The sequence below is a fragment of the Vombatus ursinus genome, unplaced genomic scaffold (assembly GCF_900497805.2).
Source record: "Vombatus ursinus unplaced genomic scaffold, bare-nosed wombat genome assembly UNPS02014848.1, whole genome shotgun sequence".
Lineage (NCBI taxonomy): Eukaryota > Metazoa > Chordata > Mammalia > Diprotodontia > Vombatidae > Vombatus > Vombatus ursinus.
In genome coordinates this window covers 3747342-3763935 of record NW_020954626.1, presented here as the reverse complement: position 1 = coordinate 3763935, position 16594 = coordinate 3747342, and the positions used below count along the sequence as shown (strand labels likewise).

The 16594-nt window shown below is 39.9% G+C and overlaps 1 protein-coding gene across 4 annotated transcripts in view; it reads left to right on the top strand.

Moving 5' to 3' along the window:
• Positions 1-10620: 10620 nt before the first annotated feature.
• Positions 10621-16594, top strand: part of MYO5A (myosin VA) — a 227318-nt gene continuing 221344 nt past the window's right edge. For all 4 annotated transcript variants that reach the window (XM_027840790.1, XM_027840789.1, XM_027840788.1 and 1 more), the window contains exon 1: positions 10621-10669. In XM_027840790.1, coding sequence (XP_027696591.1) covers positions 10643-10669 — 27 coding nt within the window. In that variant the 5' untranslated portion in view covers positions 10621-10642. The remainder of the gene's footprint in view (positions 10670-16594) is intronic.

Genomic DNA, 16594 nt, shown 5'->3' with positions numbered 1-16594 from the left:
AAGTGAAGGAGTCAGCACTGGGGATGCAAGGAAAGGTAAAAACGATCTTTGCCCTCAAGGAGCTCACAGTGAAATGAAGGAGGGCATAGCAGTGAAGGTAGAGTGTGAGTAAAGTACTTGAGAATGTGGAAAAGGTATGAGCAGCTAAGAGAAGTTGAAACATCAAGGAGAGAAGAATTAAAATGTAGCCAAGAAGATGTGCATTATTTGAAGGTTGTACCAACTGGGATAATAGTTGAGGTTTATTGTCCTGTACAATTAAAATGAAAACGATAGGTTTATATTGGAGTTGGGTGAAGTGGTAAGTAGCATGCTTATTAAATTTGCAGATTATACAAAGCTAGAAGAGACAGTTACCACTAGTTGACATTCAGGATTCAAAAATATCTCAGCAGGCTAGAACATTGGGCTAAATTTAACAAGATGAAATGTAAGAGGATAAATGTAAAAGTCTTACATATTTAAAAGAATCTGCAAGCACAAGAAGAGGGATATGTGACTAGATGGCAGTTTTTCTAAAAAAGATCTGGGGGTTTTAGGGGATTGCTAGGTCAATATGAGTCAATAGTGGTATATGGCAGCCAAATTAGCTAACAAAAGCTTTGCTTGCATTAGCAAAGGAAAGCATGGTGTCCAGGATAACAGAGGTGTCAATTTCGCCATACTCTGCCTAGGTCAGACCGCATCTCATGCATGTACTTAGTTTAGTGTACCGTATTTTAGAAATTACATTAATAAGCTGGAGGGCATCTAAGAGGGTATCTAAAATGGTAAGGGCCTTGAGTTTATGCTATGCCAGTAATTGAAGGAACTGGAAATGTTTATTGAAGAGAAGATTAGGAGGGATAATTGTCTTCAAGTATTTAATGTACTGTTTTATGGAAAAGAGATTATACTTGTTCTGACTGGCCCCACAGGGCTAAAGCAAGAATAGTGGTTGGAAATAGGCAGATTTGGGCTTGATATAAGGAAAAACTTTCTAACAATTAGAACTGTCCAAAAATGGAATGGGCTAGTGGGTTTCCTCTCAACCAATCAGAGGATGAGAAAATAGGTCACATACCACCCTCTTTGATAGCCAGTCTCTCTAGCACAACCACACCTATCCTTAGTCCCCAGTATGTCCTTGTTCAGCCCACTTCCTCTGGTGAACAAGTTCCCTACCTTGTCTTACAGCAGATGACTAAATTAACTGCAATCCATAGCACCTGGGTGGATACCTTTGGAAAAATCTAAATTCTACAATGTATCATCATCTTTTGGGGCAATGACCAATAAGTAAGAGCTCTACCTCCCCCTCTGCTAAGCACCAGGGATAAAAAGAAAAGCAAACCCAGTTCCTTGCTTGTAAAAACCTTACATTCTAATGGGAGAAATGGAAATGATTAGGTATGTATCAGATATATTGCAGAGTAGTTGGAAAAATAATCTGACAGGGGGAAGGCTCTAGCAGCTAGGCGGTGGGGGTGGGGGGCAGGGACCAGGGAAGGTCTTGCAGAAGGTAAGATTTGAGCTGTCTTAAAGCCAAAGGAACTAAGACCTGGAGGTGAGGGGGCAGAACATTCAAGGAACAAATTTGAGGAATGTGGCATATTCAAGGAAGAGCAAGTAAGCCAGTGTGAATCTTGTAGAGAGTGTGAGAAAGAATAGTGTAAGAACTGCAGAGGCAGGAAGGGGCCAAATTATGAAGAATTTTAAATGTCAGTTATATTTGATCCCGGAGGTAATAGAGAGCTACTGGGGCTCATTGAAGGGAAGAGGGAAGGTGACGATTCCAGTGCACCCATAATAAAGTATGCTTCACTAACTACCCTCTCTTTTTCAGAGAAGTGTTGGAATTATGCAGAATGAAATATGTTTTTGAACATAGCCAATGTAGGAATTTGTTTTGTTTGACCATGCATATTTGTTAAAAGGGTTTTCCTTTTGTTCAGTTGGGGATGGAGGAGAGAAGGGAGGAAGATAAAAATAAGTGCTTTTTAATTGAAAATAACTAAATTAAATCTTTAAAAAATGAAAAAGCTATTTTAAGAGTCCAGGTGAGAGTCTGAATCAGGACAGTGGATGAGTATGTGAGTGGAGAAAAGGGGATGTATGTATAAAAGAGATAAAGGTAGAAATAAATGATAAGATTTGTTGAATGATTGGATATATAGAGTGAGTGATAGTGAGGATTTTTAGGATTAGGGTTAGGGTTACTGAGGAGTTAGGTGGGACACTAAATTTGTGAGCTTGGGAAACTGAGAGGCAGTTTCAGTTAAATGATGAGGTTGAAGCCAGATTGAGGAAAGTTTATTAAAAAACTAGAAGAAAGTTAGTGTAAACAGTTTTCTCAAGGAGTTTAGCCTGAAGAAAAAGAGAGATCATAGGATAGAAGAGATTTTTGGAAGAGATCACAAATATTATTACATTTCTTTCCCCCCAAATCCACTCTTCTTCCAAATGTCCCTATTTCTGTCAAAGGCATTACCATTCTTCCAATCTCCCAGGTTTGTAACCTTAGTTTCATTCTCAATTCTTTATTTTCCCTCACTATGTATTTAATTAGTCTCTAAATCTTGCCTTTTGTACCTGTATATCTCTCACATTGGCTTTATACAGTCACCACCTTATTTCAGGCTCTCATTGTTCAATTAGTCCAATGCCTAGATTATTGTAATGGCCTGCTAATTGGTCTCTCTGCCTCGACTTTCTCCTTTCCAAAGCATATTTCATATAGCTACCAAAGTGATTTTCCTAAAGCACAAGTCTGACCATGTCATTCCCTTACTTGGTAAACTCCAGTGGTTCCCTTTTGAATCTAGGATCAAATATGATTTCATTAAAAAAAATTTTTGCCAATTAAAAGCATTTATTTTCTCTTTTTCCACTTCTCCCCAATCGAACCACAAAAAAGTAAAATAAAACCTTCATAACAAATAAACATTCTAAAATGTATATCTCAATGTAAATTTTAAGTCTATCATCTTCCTGATATCTTCGGTCCTCTGGAATTATGGTTTGTCATTGCATTGATCAGAGTTCTTTTTAAGGTTACTATTGTACAAATTTTTCTCCTAGTTCTCCTCACTTTACTCTATCAGTTCATAGCAGTCTTCCTATTTTCCTCTGAAGCTGTCCATTTTGCCATTTCTTACAGCACACTAATATTCTGTTCCATTCATATGCCATTTAGCCATTCTCCAAAAATGCATTAGTTTCCAGACTTTTTTTGCTTCTATAAAAAAGAGCCACCACAAATGTTTCTGTAAATATGGGTCCTTTTCCTCTTTATTTGATCTCTTTGAGGTATATGCCTAGAAGTAAAGGTATGGATGGGTCATAGTTTAGTTTAGTGATTTGGGGGTCATAATTCCAAATTGCTTTCCATAATGTCTGGACAAATTCACAGCTCCGAGAACAATGCATTAGTGTGTCCATTTCCCCAAAGCCCCTCTAACATTTGTCATTTTCCTTGTTTGTTTTCTTTTGTCCATCAGATGGGCATGAGGTGGACTCTCAGATCTGCTTTTTTTGCATTTCTCTAACTATTAGTGATTTGGAGAATTTTTTTATCTAGTTGTTGATAGCTTAAATTTCTTTTTAAAAAATTTTTTGTTAATTTATTTTGATTTATCAACAATCACTTCCATAAGCTTTTGAGTTTTAAATTTTTATCCCCCTCCCTCCTTTCCTTCCTCGCCAAGATGGCTCAAAATCTGATATAGGCTATACATATACATTCCTATTAAACGTATTTTCCCATTAGTGATGTTGTAAGGAAGAATTAGAACCAATAGGAGGAACCACAAGAAAGGAAACAAAACAAAACAGAAGAAAAAAATAACAAAAGTATGCTTCTGTCTGCATTCAAACTCCATAGTTCTTTCTTTGAATCTGGATAGCATTTTCCATCATGTAGCTTAAATTTCTTGCTTTGGAAACGGTTTATATATTTTGATCATTTATCTATTAAGGAATACGTATTAGTCTTAAACATTTGAATCAGTTCCTTATATGTCTTGGATATGAGACTATTTTTTCATTTCTTTCTCATCTTTAAATGTTTTTTTATAAATTCATAATATAGATAATTAGAGTAATACATGTAAGTAACTTATAATCAAGTAATTATACACATTGAAGGTGTGAGCTCTTTTTTTTTCTGATAAGAGTGTGTGATTTTGTTTTTGTTTGTTTGTTTGTTTGTTTTTTGGTGAGGCAATCGGGGTTATGTAACTTGCCCAGGGACACAGCTAGTAAGTCTCAAGTGTCTGAGGTCGGATTTGAACTCAGGTCCTCCTGACTCCGAGGCTGGAGCTCTATCCACTCCCCATCTAGCTGCCCCGAGAGTGTATGATTAAAAAAGGCATGGGACTATTGTACTAAGCCATGTTGTTTCTCACCAGGCATTAGTAAATTAGTAAATCACCAGGAATGAATAAAACAGGTGCAGGGCATCCTCCAAACAGAAGACCCCATGGAACATTTTCATTGCTTCAGTAACTTCCTATTGCCATGGTCCAGAACATTTGGGTTGATTTTTCCTACAAAAACTGTGGTCTTGGGATTGTGATCTTTCCTTTTTATATCTCCTACACTTCTTCCCTACTATCTCTCTTTAACACAGTATAGTCAACAATGAAATACAAGACTACTGCAGAGTATGGAATTTGGGGGGTGGAGTGTGTGAGGGGATACAAACTAGAAACAAATTAGATAACTTACAAGTTCAAAGTCCCTTCTTAAACTGTTCTACTTGACTTAAACCAGTTCATTAAAAAGACTCCTTAACTATTGCTATAGTTTTGCTCCTAGGTCAGCTGATACATTCTTGTAGCCCTCATCCTTTTTTTTTTTTTCTTAGACCCAAAGTCCGTCACTAGGTTCGAGGGAAAAAAATGCTCTTTCTAAAGCCAGTCAAGCCTCAATTCAGTGATTGTACTCTCCATTGTATTCCTGAAGAAGCAAAGTTCTTTCCATTTAGGTTTTTGAGACGAGTATCTCATTCAGACTGAAATTTAACAGAAGTAGTTGTTTATATCCTGAGTAGTAATAACTTCTTGATCTTCCATTCCTAATGTGACAGTCTGGTGTCGATTAAGTGTTCCCTTGATGATGATGCAAAATGTACCTTGCTCATTATCCTGCTTTCTGATACCTGCATAAAATCAGCAGGGTTTAGGAGTGTAGCATATATTTTGGCTACCACATGGTACTACCTTTAAGCTACCAGACCAGTGGCTTCATTAGGGGGGTATTTAATGTTTATTTGCTGCGTTTCCTGAAGGCTTCAGGATACTTACTGCTCACCACAGAGTACTTTGCCTACTAGCTTAAACTGTTTTTCATCCCACCACTCTGACAACTCACTGAGTTTATGGTGTCTGGGGTGCTTGCCCCAGGTTAAAAATGGATTTAGGAGTATGATATCCATATGCTCTAAAATTACTGATAGGAAATCTCTCATCTTTGCTCTAGAGCCCCTAGCCAGAATTTGGAAACCAGGTTCTCAACTGACTAGTTTCATTTATATACTCAAACAATTCACTTTTTAAAGGCGTCATGATTTGTCAAAATATAGTTAAGTAGCTGAATTAAGAAAGCTAACACATGGTAAAATGTAGAGAAGTTCACCCTATCATCTTTCCTTCTGATGATTCTGACCTCTGCTCAGAGCATGAGAAGGATTAGGAGGAAATAAATGCATGCTTGAGACTTGCTCAGATTGATTCATAAACAATTTTTAAAAAGAGGATAGTGTTTGGAATGATCTCCCACTTGATCTAATCATGGCTAGGGATTTTACAGCAGTTACTGTTAGTTCCATTCAGTCAATCCAATCTAATCTCAGGATACTGGTCTGTTTTAGGTTTTAAGTGCTTTGGTCCCAGTCTCCACTCTGGTTCTCCACTGGGACCATGATAATTCTCCAGGACATGTCCCAGATCAACGAAACAGTCCCCAACTTGGGCTGCAACTGCAGCAGCTTATTAGTGGTAGGAGTCAAAATCAGGAAGGAATTTGGTCCATCTGTCCCACCTGCCCCAGTAAGTGTACCCATACTCACAAATCTGTCTACTCCTGAACATATGGAAAGAATGGCATGGTGTGACAGACCAGAAGTTTCTTCAAAAGCAAAGGAGAAACTTGAAGTGGCAAAAGTATGACTGATTTTATCTCTTCCTACTTTTACGTTGGCAACTTTATTCTCTCTAGCCAACTTCCAAGGGGCATTAGAAATACATTTCTCTAAAACAGCCTTCTTCCTTCTCTCTTCTCTCTTATGGAGTCTTTTCCCCTTTCCTACTGCCATACAATTAGTAAGGCAGACTTGGAACTCATGGGCAAACCAAACATTTAACAAGAAGAGGGTTGGTGTATATCATAGGTGTAGGCAAACAGGAGGTGGAGTGGGCTGGGGTGAGGCATAGATAAAATTCGTGAAGTCAGCTAACTCAGGGAAGAGCAATCAAATACTGTGAGTGCAGAAAGGAAGAGCACCAAAGCCTAAGGAAGTCAGTTAAGGTAGGAAGAAATAGGGAGAAGAGATTCAAAGCCCAGGTAAGTTGAGAGGTGGGAATCAGAAACCCAGGCTAGGAGATTCAGTGGCCTGAGCTACTAAGTATGTCCAAAATGTTGCTGATACAAATAGAAGCAGAAAGAAAGTCTCTGCTCTCAAGGTGCTTGCACTCTAATGGGGGAAGACAGTACTCAAAAGGGAGCTGAAAAGCTGAGGGTGAGAAGGAAGGGGTGCAGATGAAAAGAGAGGGGCTGTTTTTGAAGGCCAGACATCAGGAATGGGGCCTGGAGGGACATTACATTGAATCATATTGCCAATCTCACCAATGGATCTTACTGAGGGATTTTCCATTCAAGAAGGCATCTGGACTGGTTGGATTTTCCAGGGCCAGGTGGCCCTAGGCTCTGAGGGAAGTTCCAGGATGAGATAGCTTTGTTTGGAAGTTCCAGAGCTTGGAAGTGGGTTGGGAGGAACATTAAATTGAATAATATTGCCCATCCCCCTTAGCCTTTCTTTGGTGGGGGAGCTGAGCCTCAAACACTTGAATTGATAATAACTGTTTCATACTAGTTTTGATATGGATAATCGAGTGTTGATCATTTACAAATGATAAGGTATGTAAATAAATCTGTCTGAATACCCATGGGTTTATTCAGTAGGGGAGAGGAAACTGTTCTAGTTATGTTGGTGGCTTTAATTCTGATGTCCTACTTGTGAACAAATGCAGTGTTTTCTGCTTTCCTTTTTTTTTAATCTATCCTTCATCTTCTCTCCTTTTTTCTTCTTCCCAGTCCCATGTCCTTCCTCTCACTCAAAACATTTGCTTAGCATTTTGGGGGCATATTTAGGGTTGGTGAGAAAAGATATTGTGCAATTTGTTCCCCACCTTTAAAATATCCCATATATCTGTATAATATTTGAAACTTTTTCAAAGCAAATTCACATGATTTCATTTGATCCCCAAGGCAATCCTAGAAGATAGGTATGTTTTGACAGAACAGGAAAATAAGGCAGAGAGTAGGTTAAGTTGAGGTTGTTAGGTGTAGAGGAAAAAAGCTACTAGATTTTAAGGCAAAGAACCTGGGTTTCATTTTCAGGTCTTCCACCAGTTAGCAGTGTGAATTTGGTGGAACTTAGTTTCCTCATTTATAAAATGCAGGTGTTGGACTTTTGTTCAGTAGTTTCAGTCACGTCCTACTCTTCATGACCCTGTCTGGAGTTTTCTTGGCAAAGAGACTGGAGTGGTTTGCCGTTTCCTTCTCCAGCTCATTTTACAGATGAGGAAACTGAGGCAAACCAGGTTAAGTGAGTTGCTCAAGATCAGACAGCTAATAAGCATCTGAGGCCAGATTTGAACTTAGGAAAGTGAGTCTTCCTAATTCTGCACAGGGTACTCTATCCACTATGCCACTAGCCCTGGTGTTGGACTAGAGATCTCTAAAATCACAGAATTTAAGGGATGAAAAGGACTTCATAGGCTCCCATTCTAACTGGAACCAAAATAAGAATCCTTTCTACAACAGTTTCAGCAAGTGGTCAATCAGCTTTTGTTTTTGTTTTTTTTTTTTTTAGGCAGTTGGGGTTAAGTGACTTGTCCAGGGTCACACAGCTAGTAAGTATGTCAAGTGTTTGGTCTGAGGCCAGATTTGAACTCGGGTCCTCCTGACTTAAGGGCCAGTACTCTATCCACTGCACCACCTACCAGCTTTTGTTTTATAATATAGCTAAAACCCTCCCTGGTAACTTTAATAATCTGTGACTGGCCCATTTCTTGGTCAATTGTAACTACAAATTAGATTTTTCTCCTCAGTTCTCCTACCCTATGGGGACAGAGGTGGAAGAACAGAACCAGGATCAAGATTTTCATGATGGGAATGGATTGGGAAGCTGTATTGTATAATGAGGAGAGTACACATTTGTAGTTTCAAGGACTTGAGTTCAAGCTTCAGATTTGTCATTTACTAGATATGTGACCTTGGACAAACATTTTCCCTCTGCGTTTTAGAAAATATTGGACAATAGCGGGTCTTGCAGGGCTTTGGAAAGCAATAGTCTTTACTGCCGCCAGGGTTATGGTTACTCAGTGAATAAAAGTGGAATCATAGAATTTTAGAGGTGAAGGGTCTTTGTGAGATCATCTAATCTAAACTTCTCATTTTACAATTATAGAGAATGATGCATAGAGTGTTGAAGTGACTTAGCCAAGGTCACACTTGCTAATTGGTGGCAGAAACAAGATTATTCTGAGATCTGAGAAACCGAGTATTTTAGTGTGTAGAGAGCTGGTCTTGAGTTAAGGAAGACCTGAGTTCAAATCTCAACCCTGAAACCTACTGCCTGTGAACTTGGGTAAGTCACAACCTCTTAGGCAGCTCTGTAAGAAGATAAGAAGTAGAGAAGATGCTGACCTCAGCTGGAAGAGGAAGCTTCTCACACTATGCTCCATATATAGTGAAATATAAGTTCCTTTTTCTATTCTACACACACTATTACCTTTTCCCCGCCCCCATTTCTTAAAAATACTGATTGTCCTAGTGGTCTAAAGTGCGAGCATGGTAGTCTCTGGTCCCCCATTATGAGTCGTGTCCCTTATTCCTTATTGTCCATACACAAGCTGAGTTCCTGAGCTCTGAGTGTTAGCAAAGACCCCTACCACACACAATAACCTTGGGCAAGTGTTTCACCTTTTGAGGCCTTAGTTTCCTCCTGAGTCAAATAAATGGGGTGGACTAGATCATCTAAATATATGATCCTATGAAAAATAATTATACAAATTTAAAAATAAGTAAAGATAAAAGTAGTAAAAATGAGGTTTTAGAAGAAAGGTCAGCCAAGAATAAGGGGAAAAGTATATCCACTATTGGAATGTATATGAAGAGAGTGCTGCGGTGTTTGTAGAGAAGTCACACTAATGTGCTCAATATGCAACCATAACAGTTGAGAAAGATAGACATTTTAAGTTGGTTTCCCTTAATTTTTTGACCCTTGAAAGTTACATATAGATAGGGAGGTATTTCAGGAAGTCTGCTTGGATTCAGGTAGAAAATAATTATGTGTCCAGGGGTATGAGGGAGAGTCTTGTTGAAAAGTGCATTTAATTTTTGAAGTTCCCAATAGGTCACCTAGTACCCTGTTATCAGGAACATTTGCCTGATTTGCTCCCTAAAGCTCCTATCTGGAGTATCCAGTCAAAGCCTTATCTCATTTTCAAAATTCTCCTGCTACTACCCCCTCCTTCCTCATTCATTCATTCAACTAGCATTTATTAAGTGCCTACTAGAAGCTGAAGACACAAAAAACAAAAAAGGACAGTGTCTGCCCTCAAGAAGCCCCTGTATGATCTCCCTTTTAGATATTTCTTGCTTTCTAAGAAGTTTAAATAAGATATGACCCTCTACTCCCGATCTAACAAGGTGGAACAGGATGGGAGATTCCAGTTTTATCTTCCCGCGTCCAAGGTGTACCGAGATTGAAAATATCTGCTATTGAAAGTCGTGGGAGACTAGGTTCATTTTGCATTACCCAAGGCCTGCCACTCTGTGGTGGCTTACAAAAAAAAAGTGGTCCCAAATGTGCTGGGGGTTCACGTAGCTCTCCAGGTGGAGGTAAGAAGACCTGGAGCGCGGGAGCGCGGGAGAGGCCCGGGGTGGGGGGGGGGGGGCGGGGCTGCTGGGCTCTCGGCCCCCACCTCAGCCTCGGGCTGCCTGGCCGCGGGAGGATGCTCTGGCCGCACCCGCAGCCGATGGGCGGCAGCGTGAGCCCAGGAGTTCCTGGAGCGGCGGCTGAAGCAGCGCTGAAGCGCTGCCTCCTCCCGCTCCCACAATGCACAGGGAGGCGGCGGCGGCGGCAGCGGCGGCGGCGGCTGGGGAGGCGGCGGCGGCGGCAGCATCGGCGGCGACGGCGGCATCGGCATCCCGAGGCGTGGGGACTGCTCCCGACCAGCGAGTGATGGCCGAGCGCCTGCGGCCGGCCGCCTAAATTCCCGTCCTGCCCGGCGGCTGCCCGCGCTTCCTCGGCTTCGGGCAGCGGCGGCGGCCCATGCGGGATCCGGCCTCCGCAGAGGCGACAGAGGCGCAGGCGGCCGGGGGGCGTTAGGGGCATCGGCTGGGGGACGAGGCCCGAGCGGGCGGCGCCAGCACCATGGCTGCGTCGGAGCTCTACACAAAGGTAATGGCCCGGCCCGGGGGCAGCATCCCGGGGAGGGGCAGGGGTGGGGGACAGCCTGGGGAGGATGATGGACCCGCCCCGGCCAGCTGATGTCGCCTCCTCCCCTCATCCGTCCAGCTGTCAGCCTCTCCTCAGGCAGGAGCGGGATGCCGGCTGTCTGCCTGCCCGAGACTGAATGAACTGTCACGGCTTGGGTGGGGGGCATCGGAGAAGCACCACCCTTCTGGTACCCAGGGCCTGGCCTCCTCCCGAGAGGGCCGAGAGCATCCCTTTCGCTGGAGGTCAGGACCTCTTCTCCTCCCTACCTGGCATGAAACCTTCCCCTTTTGGGGTGAAGATTTTCAATTCAATTCAATCAACATTTACTAAGGCTACTATGTGTCAGGCACTGGGGACAAGGAAGAGGCAAAACATAGCCCCTTCCCTCCAGGAGCTTATAATCTAACCGGGCATACAACATGCAAACAAACATATACACAGCAAGATGATGATGGAGACAGGGGTGCCTATTTCCATGGGGCAGTGCTGGCCTCTGCAACTCCTTTCAGCTTGATTTTCTTTAGGCATGTGAAGAAGTGCCTGCATATTCATTAAGAGACCTTTCAAAGTCCTGAAAAAATCCGGAATGGGAGTTGATCAGATGACCTTATGATGAATGATGGTGTACATTTTATCCTTGGAGAGGGCAGGAGAGGGCCACCTGCTTAAAATAATTCTTTTTGTTTTGTTTTTGTTGACTCTGCTACTTTTTTTTAACCCAGATTTTGTTTGTTTGTTTGTTTGTTTTGTTCTTCTAAGACACTTAGGATCAAATGTTTGCCAAACTTTTCACCTTTTGGCTTACCAGTACTAGACTGGGCTAGATTTGGGCATTAAACTTTAGTCTCTGCTCAATCCATGTACTAGGATGATCATTTGTCAGGACTATTTGCAGATTCCTGCATTGGGTTGAACTGTATAACCTTTAAGGATTTTCCTAACTCTTAAGATTCTATGATTCCAAGATTCCTGACTGAGGTAATTGTTTCTCCTATTCTTATTAAAGGGTCTCTTTTGCTACTGAAGTTTGCAACCTTGGTATGTATTCCCTTAACTCCTATATGTCTATTTTCATGGCCATTCACTGGGGGCCATTCCTTGTGAGCCTACTAAATGTGTAAATATGTATTCTTTTTCTCTGTAACAGACCTTTCAGTTTTATAACCTTTGGTTTTTCAGAATAATACATTACTTTCTTGAAGACTCTTCTAAAAGTGTGTGCTTTATTTGTTGCCATTCTTGATTGAATGTGGTTGCTGCTTTTCGAGTTGTATTTTGCTGGTTACTAGTTATAATACAAAGGATCTCATTTCTTTTTAAGTTTGTTTACAACAGAATCTTTGATGACAGCCCAGACAGATTTGTAAATGTAGAGATATGAGGCCAACATCTAGAAAGGTGAGATGGAAAGCACTCTCTAACCTAGGTTGTTGTCCTGCCTCTACTATCATTTATCTCTATAACCTTGGGATAGTCAATAGAATTCAATGATTTTATTATTCCAAGTTTGTATCTTTCTTCTTTACTTCAGTAAATACTTCCAGGTTCTGTGATTTCATTGGTGTGAGTACATTCCCTAACCAAAGAAGATCACAAATGTTCTGTCTTCTTCATGTGTTGTTCTGGTCTAAATAAATGGATCACTTTGTGGCCAAACTTCTGGTGATGAGTCTTTCCTTACTTAACTAGGCTGGTCCTCAGACATCAAACATTCAGTCTGTTGACCCCATCCTGACAAAATGGGTCAGACCCCCATTTATTACTGGCCCATCCTCTAAGAGTTCACTGTCATTTTTCTGCTATGGTAGAACATTGGCGTAGAGCTTTAGCGAAGGATATTTCACAAAACTGACATTATCTTCACCCGTCTGTGTGAATTCAGATTTTGAAAGTTCTAGGACTCATTTAAGAATAGCTCTGGCAGGGGGCAACTAGGTGGTGCAGTGGATAGAGCACTGGCCCTGAAGTCAGGAGGACCTGAGTTCAAATCTGACCTCAGACCAAACACTTGACACTAGCTGTGTGACCCTGGGCAAGTCACTTAACCCCAATTGCCTTAAAAAAAAAAGAATAGCTCTGGCATAAATAAATTCCATCTATAAGTTTGTCTTGGTTACTCAGTACATCTCCTACAACTGTTCATTATAATTGAAATGGAATTCTCCAACAAGAAATCAACTGTGTAAGTAAGGCATGCCATACAGACTCTGGTTGTGTCAATTTCTCTGATCTACCTATCCACAGTAATTTGTGTAAGAGAAAATCTTACTGATATCATTGAGATCTTGAATGTTTCTAGTTCTTACATCCATTCTCATGATTTTCAAGTTTAGACTGTGAATTCAAAAGCCTTCTAATATGTGCATTATCATAATTCTAGATCTGAACACCAGCTTTTAATATAAGTTTTTTTATATAAATATATTTTATATATAAAAATATATAAATATCATATATTTATATTATAATATAATATATAATACAAATTACAGTATATATTATATAATATATATAAAATTTATATGTAAATAAATATAAATATATATTATATATAAATATATAAATATATTTTTTATATAAATATAAACTTCATTTGAAACTCAAAATCCTCATTGGCTACCTTCTCCTAAATACCTTTGTGTTAAAATAAATTTAACTATTTGGCTATATTTTTAGAATTGGGCCTTCATTGGTGATTGAACTTTATGGCTGGTATTCACTTCTGTTATGCTTTTGACCCTCTTTGAGTCTCTAGTGTTATAAACAAACCACTGTTTTCTCAACTGCAGGCAGACAGTTGGAAAAGAAGAGTATTAGTAATGGTGTGTAACTGTGGAAATATTAGGGAGATTTCCAGAAATAAAGGCTTAATGAGTAGCAATTTTTTTGGGGGGGGGGCACAGGAATTCAGCAGAGAAATAGGAAATGATGGATAGGGATTACAGGAAAGGAAGCAATACACTATTACAAGAAATTGAGAAAAAAAAGAAATTAAGATGATGGTAATATATCATTTTTGGCATTGTACTATTTAAGTTATTTTTTTTAAAAAATCTGTTTAGATTTATGTAGGACTTAGTAGAGAGAAACCTTTCCTGATAGACGGAAACCATCAAATGCAGAAAGGGTAGTTTCTATTTTCTAGGATTTGCTATTTATGCATGGGTCAAGTTATAATACAGTAGAACACTATCCAATTTCTCTGGTGAACCAGGGTGCTATTTGTTTGACTAAAACATATCAAAACATTTTCTGTTTTTGGAAATCTTTTCTTCTGCAAAGAAAATTACTGATGTAATAAATATTTGGGTTGGTAGTATGCACACAACTCAAACTTCTGTCAAAACATTTTATTTGGAAAAAAAAGTTTTCCAGTGTAAACTGTCAAGTTGGAGAATTTCTCACCTTTTCCTCGGTCACCTCTACTTATGCATTTCATTTCATCCCTTTCAATTTTATTCCTGATAGTTTACAAAAAAAAAAAAACGTTCACATATTATCACATTTGGTTCTTAGAACAACTTCTTGAAGTAGAAAGGATGAGTATTACTATTCCCATTTTACGGATGAAGAAGTTGAGACCCAGTGGTTAAATGACTTGTATGGCTTAGGTAGAATTCAATGTTCTTTTGACTGTAACTTCATCCTCTTCTGTAATTTCTTTCTCACCACAGGTTCCTTTGCTTTTGTTTTTTAAACATGAACAGATATCAACAATATTGAAAGAATCTATTCAAGTACCCTATCATTTCTTTTTTCAATTGCCATCTGATTTTTCTTTTAGTCTTCTATGACTGAACTTCTGAATGTGTAGCTTATCTAGCTTTCCAGTCGCTCACCCCTTCTCCCTAACCCTCTGTGGTTTCTATTGAAACTGCTCTTTGAAGTCATCAGTGGCTTCCTCTAGCCCAATTTGATACAGGTTGACATTATGTTATAGTGTTTATTAAGTGTCTACATCGTTCAAAGCAGTGGGGATACAAAGTCAAAAGTTAAACAGTCATTGCCCTTTAGGAACTGACATTCTGTTAGGAGAGAAGATATGTGTTTGTATATATCTGTATGTGTGTGTACATACGTATATGTATATACATATGTATGTATGTACATTAGAAAGATAGGGTAATGTTGTGGGGGTGGGGAAGGCACTAACAGCTGGGAGGAATCAAGAAAGGCTCTATGTAGGAAGTGGCAGTTGAGTTAAAGACTATTGATTCTGAGAGGTGGAGATGAGGAGGGAGTACATTCCAGGCCTGAGAGACAGGCAATGCTAAGGCATAGAGGTGAGGGAAGAAGAATCAACAAGTAGGGTGAGGAACAAGAAGGTCCATTTGACTGAACCATAGAGTGAATAAAGGATTTGTTGTTCAGTTGTGGCCAACTCTTCATGATCCTTTTTTGGGGGGTGGGGTTTTTTGGCAGAGATATCAGATTAGTTTGCCATGTCCTTCTCCAGTTCATTTTATCGATGAGGAACTGAGGCAGACAGGGTTAAGTGACTTGCCCAGGGTCATACAGCTAGTAAGTGTCTGAGGCCAGATTTGAACTCATGAAGGTAAGGCTTCCTGATTCCAAGTCCAGTGCTCTATCCACTGTATCACCTAGCTGCCCTGCATAAAAGAGAGTAATGCATAATAAAGCTGTGAAGGTAGGTTGGAGCTGGGTTGTGAAGGGCTTTTAATATTGAAACAGTGGAGTTTGTATTTGATCCTAGAAGTAATAGGAAACCTCAGAAGTTTGAGCAGGGGAGTGATATGATCAGATCTAAATTTTAGGAAATTCTCTTTGGAAAATCTCTATATGGAAGTTGTGTTGGAGAGGGGAGAGACTTGAAGCAAGGAGATCCATTGGGAGACTATTGAAATAGTCCCAGTGAGAGGGGATGAAGGCCTGAACTAGGGTGGTGACTATGTGAATGGAGAGAAAAAGACATATACCAAAGAGTTTGAGAAGTAGAATTTATAAAATTTGGCAACTGGTTGGGTGTGGTATTTCCTAGGTTATGAGACTAGGTAATTGGAAGGATGATGGTGCTCTTGACAGAAACAGGGAAGTTTGGAAAAGGCATGGATTGGGGAGAGATCATGAGTTCTATTTTGGGACATGTTGAGCCTTAGATGCTTAGGAGGCATCCAGTTTGGAAACTGCCAATAGGAAGTTGGTAATGCAAGATGGGATTGAAAGAGAGACTAGGTGGGATATATAGATATGGGAGTCATCTGTATAGATGATAATAATTAAACTCATGGGAGCTGCAGTCACCAAGGGAGAGAACATGAAAGAGAAGAGATGTTCCAGGCCAGAACCTTGAATTATACCCACTGTCAGGGGATAGGGTATAGCCAATGATTCAATAAAGAGACTGAGAAGAACTAAAATTAATTATGAGTTCCTGAATAGTTTTACACATTGAATATTTTTAAACATTATTTTGTACTGACTTTAATTATAATTTCATATGTGTTCTGGCTCATATACGTAAAGTTATATTTAGGAATCTTAGCCAGAGAACATTCCAATCTTACCTTGTATATGCGCTTAATTCTCCAGTATAACCTTCAAAAGCTTAGTCAAGTTAATTCATTGAGCTACCACCAACTGTAAGCAATGCAGTGTGCTAGAAAGATACAAAGATTAATAAAATATGTTCCCTATCCTCATGGAGCTCAAGTGAGATGAGACATCTATACAGATATAAAAGAAATTAGACCATAACTAGAGCAAAAGGAATAATGTGCTGTGAACTCAGATGAGTGAGAGTCATTTTAGTCTAGGCTGATCAAGATGAACTTCCTAGAGGTAGTAGCATTTGAAATGATCCTTGAAGTAGGATATCAGCAGGCCATTTCAGGAATAGGAAACTGCATGAACAAAGACAAAGGTGGT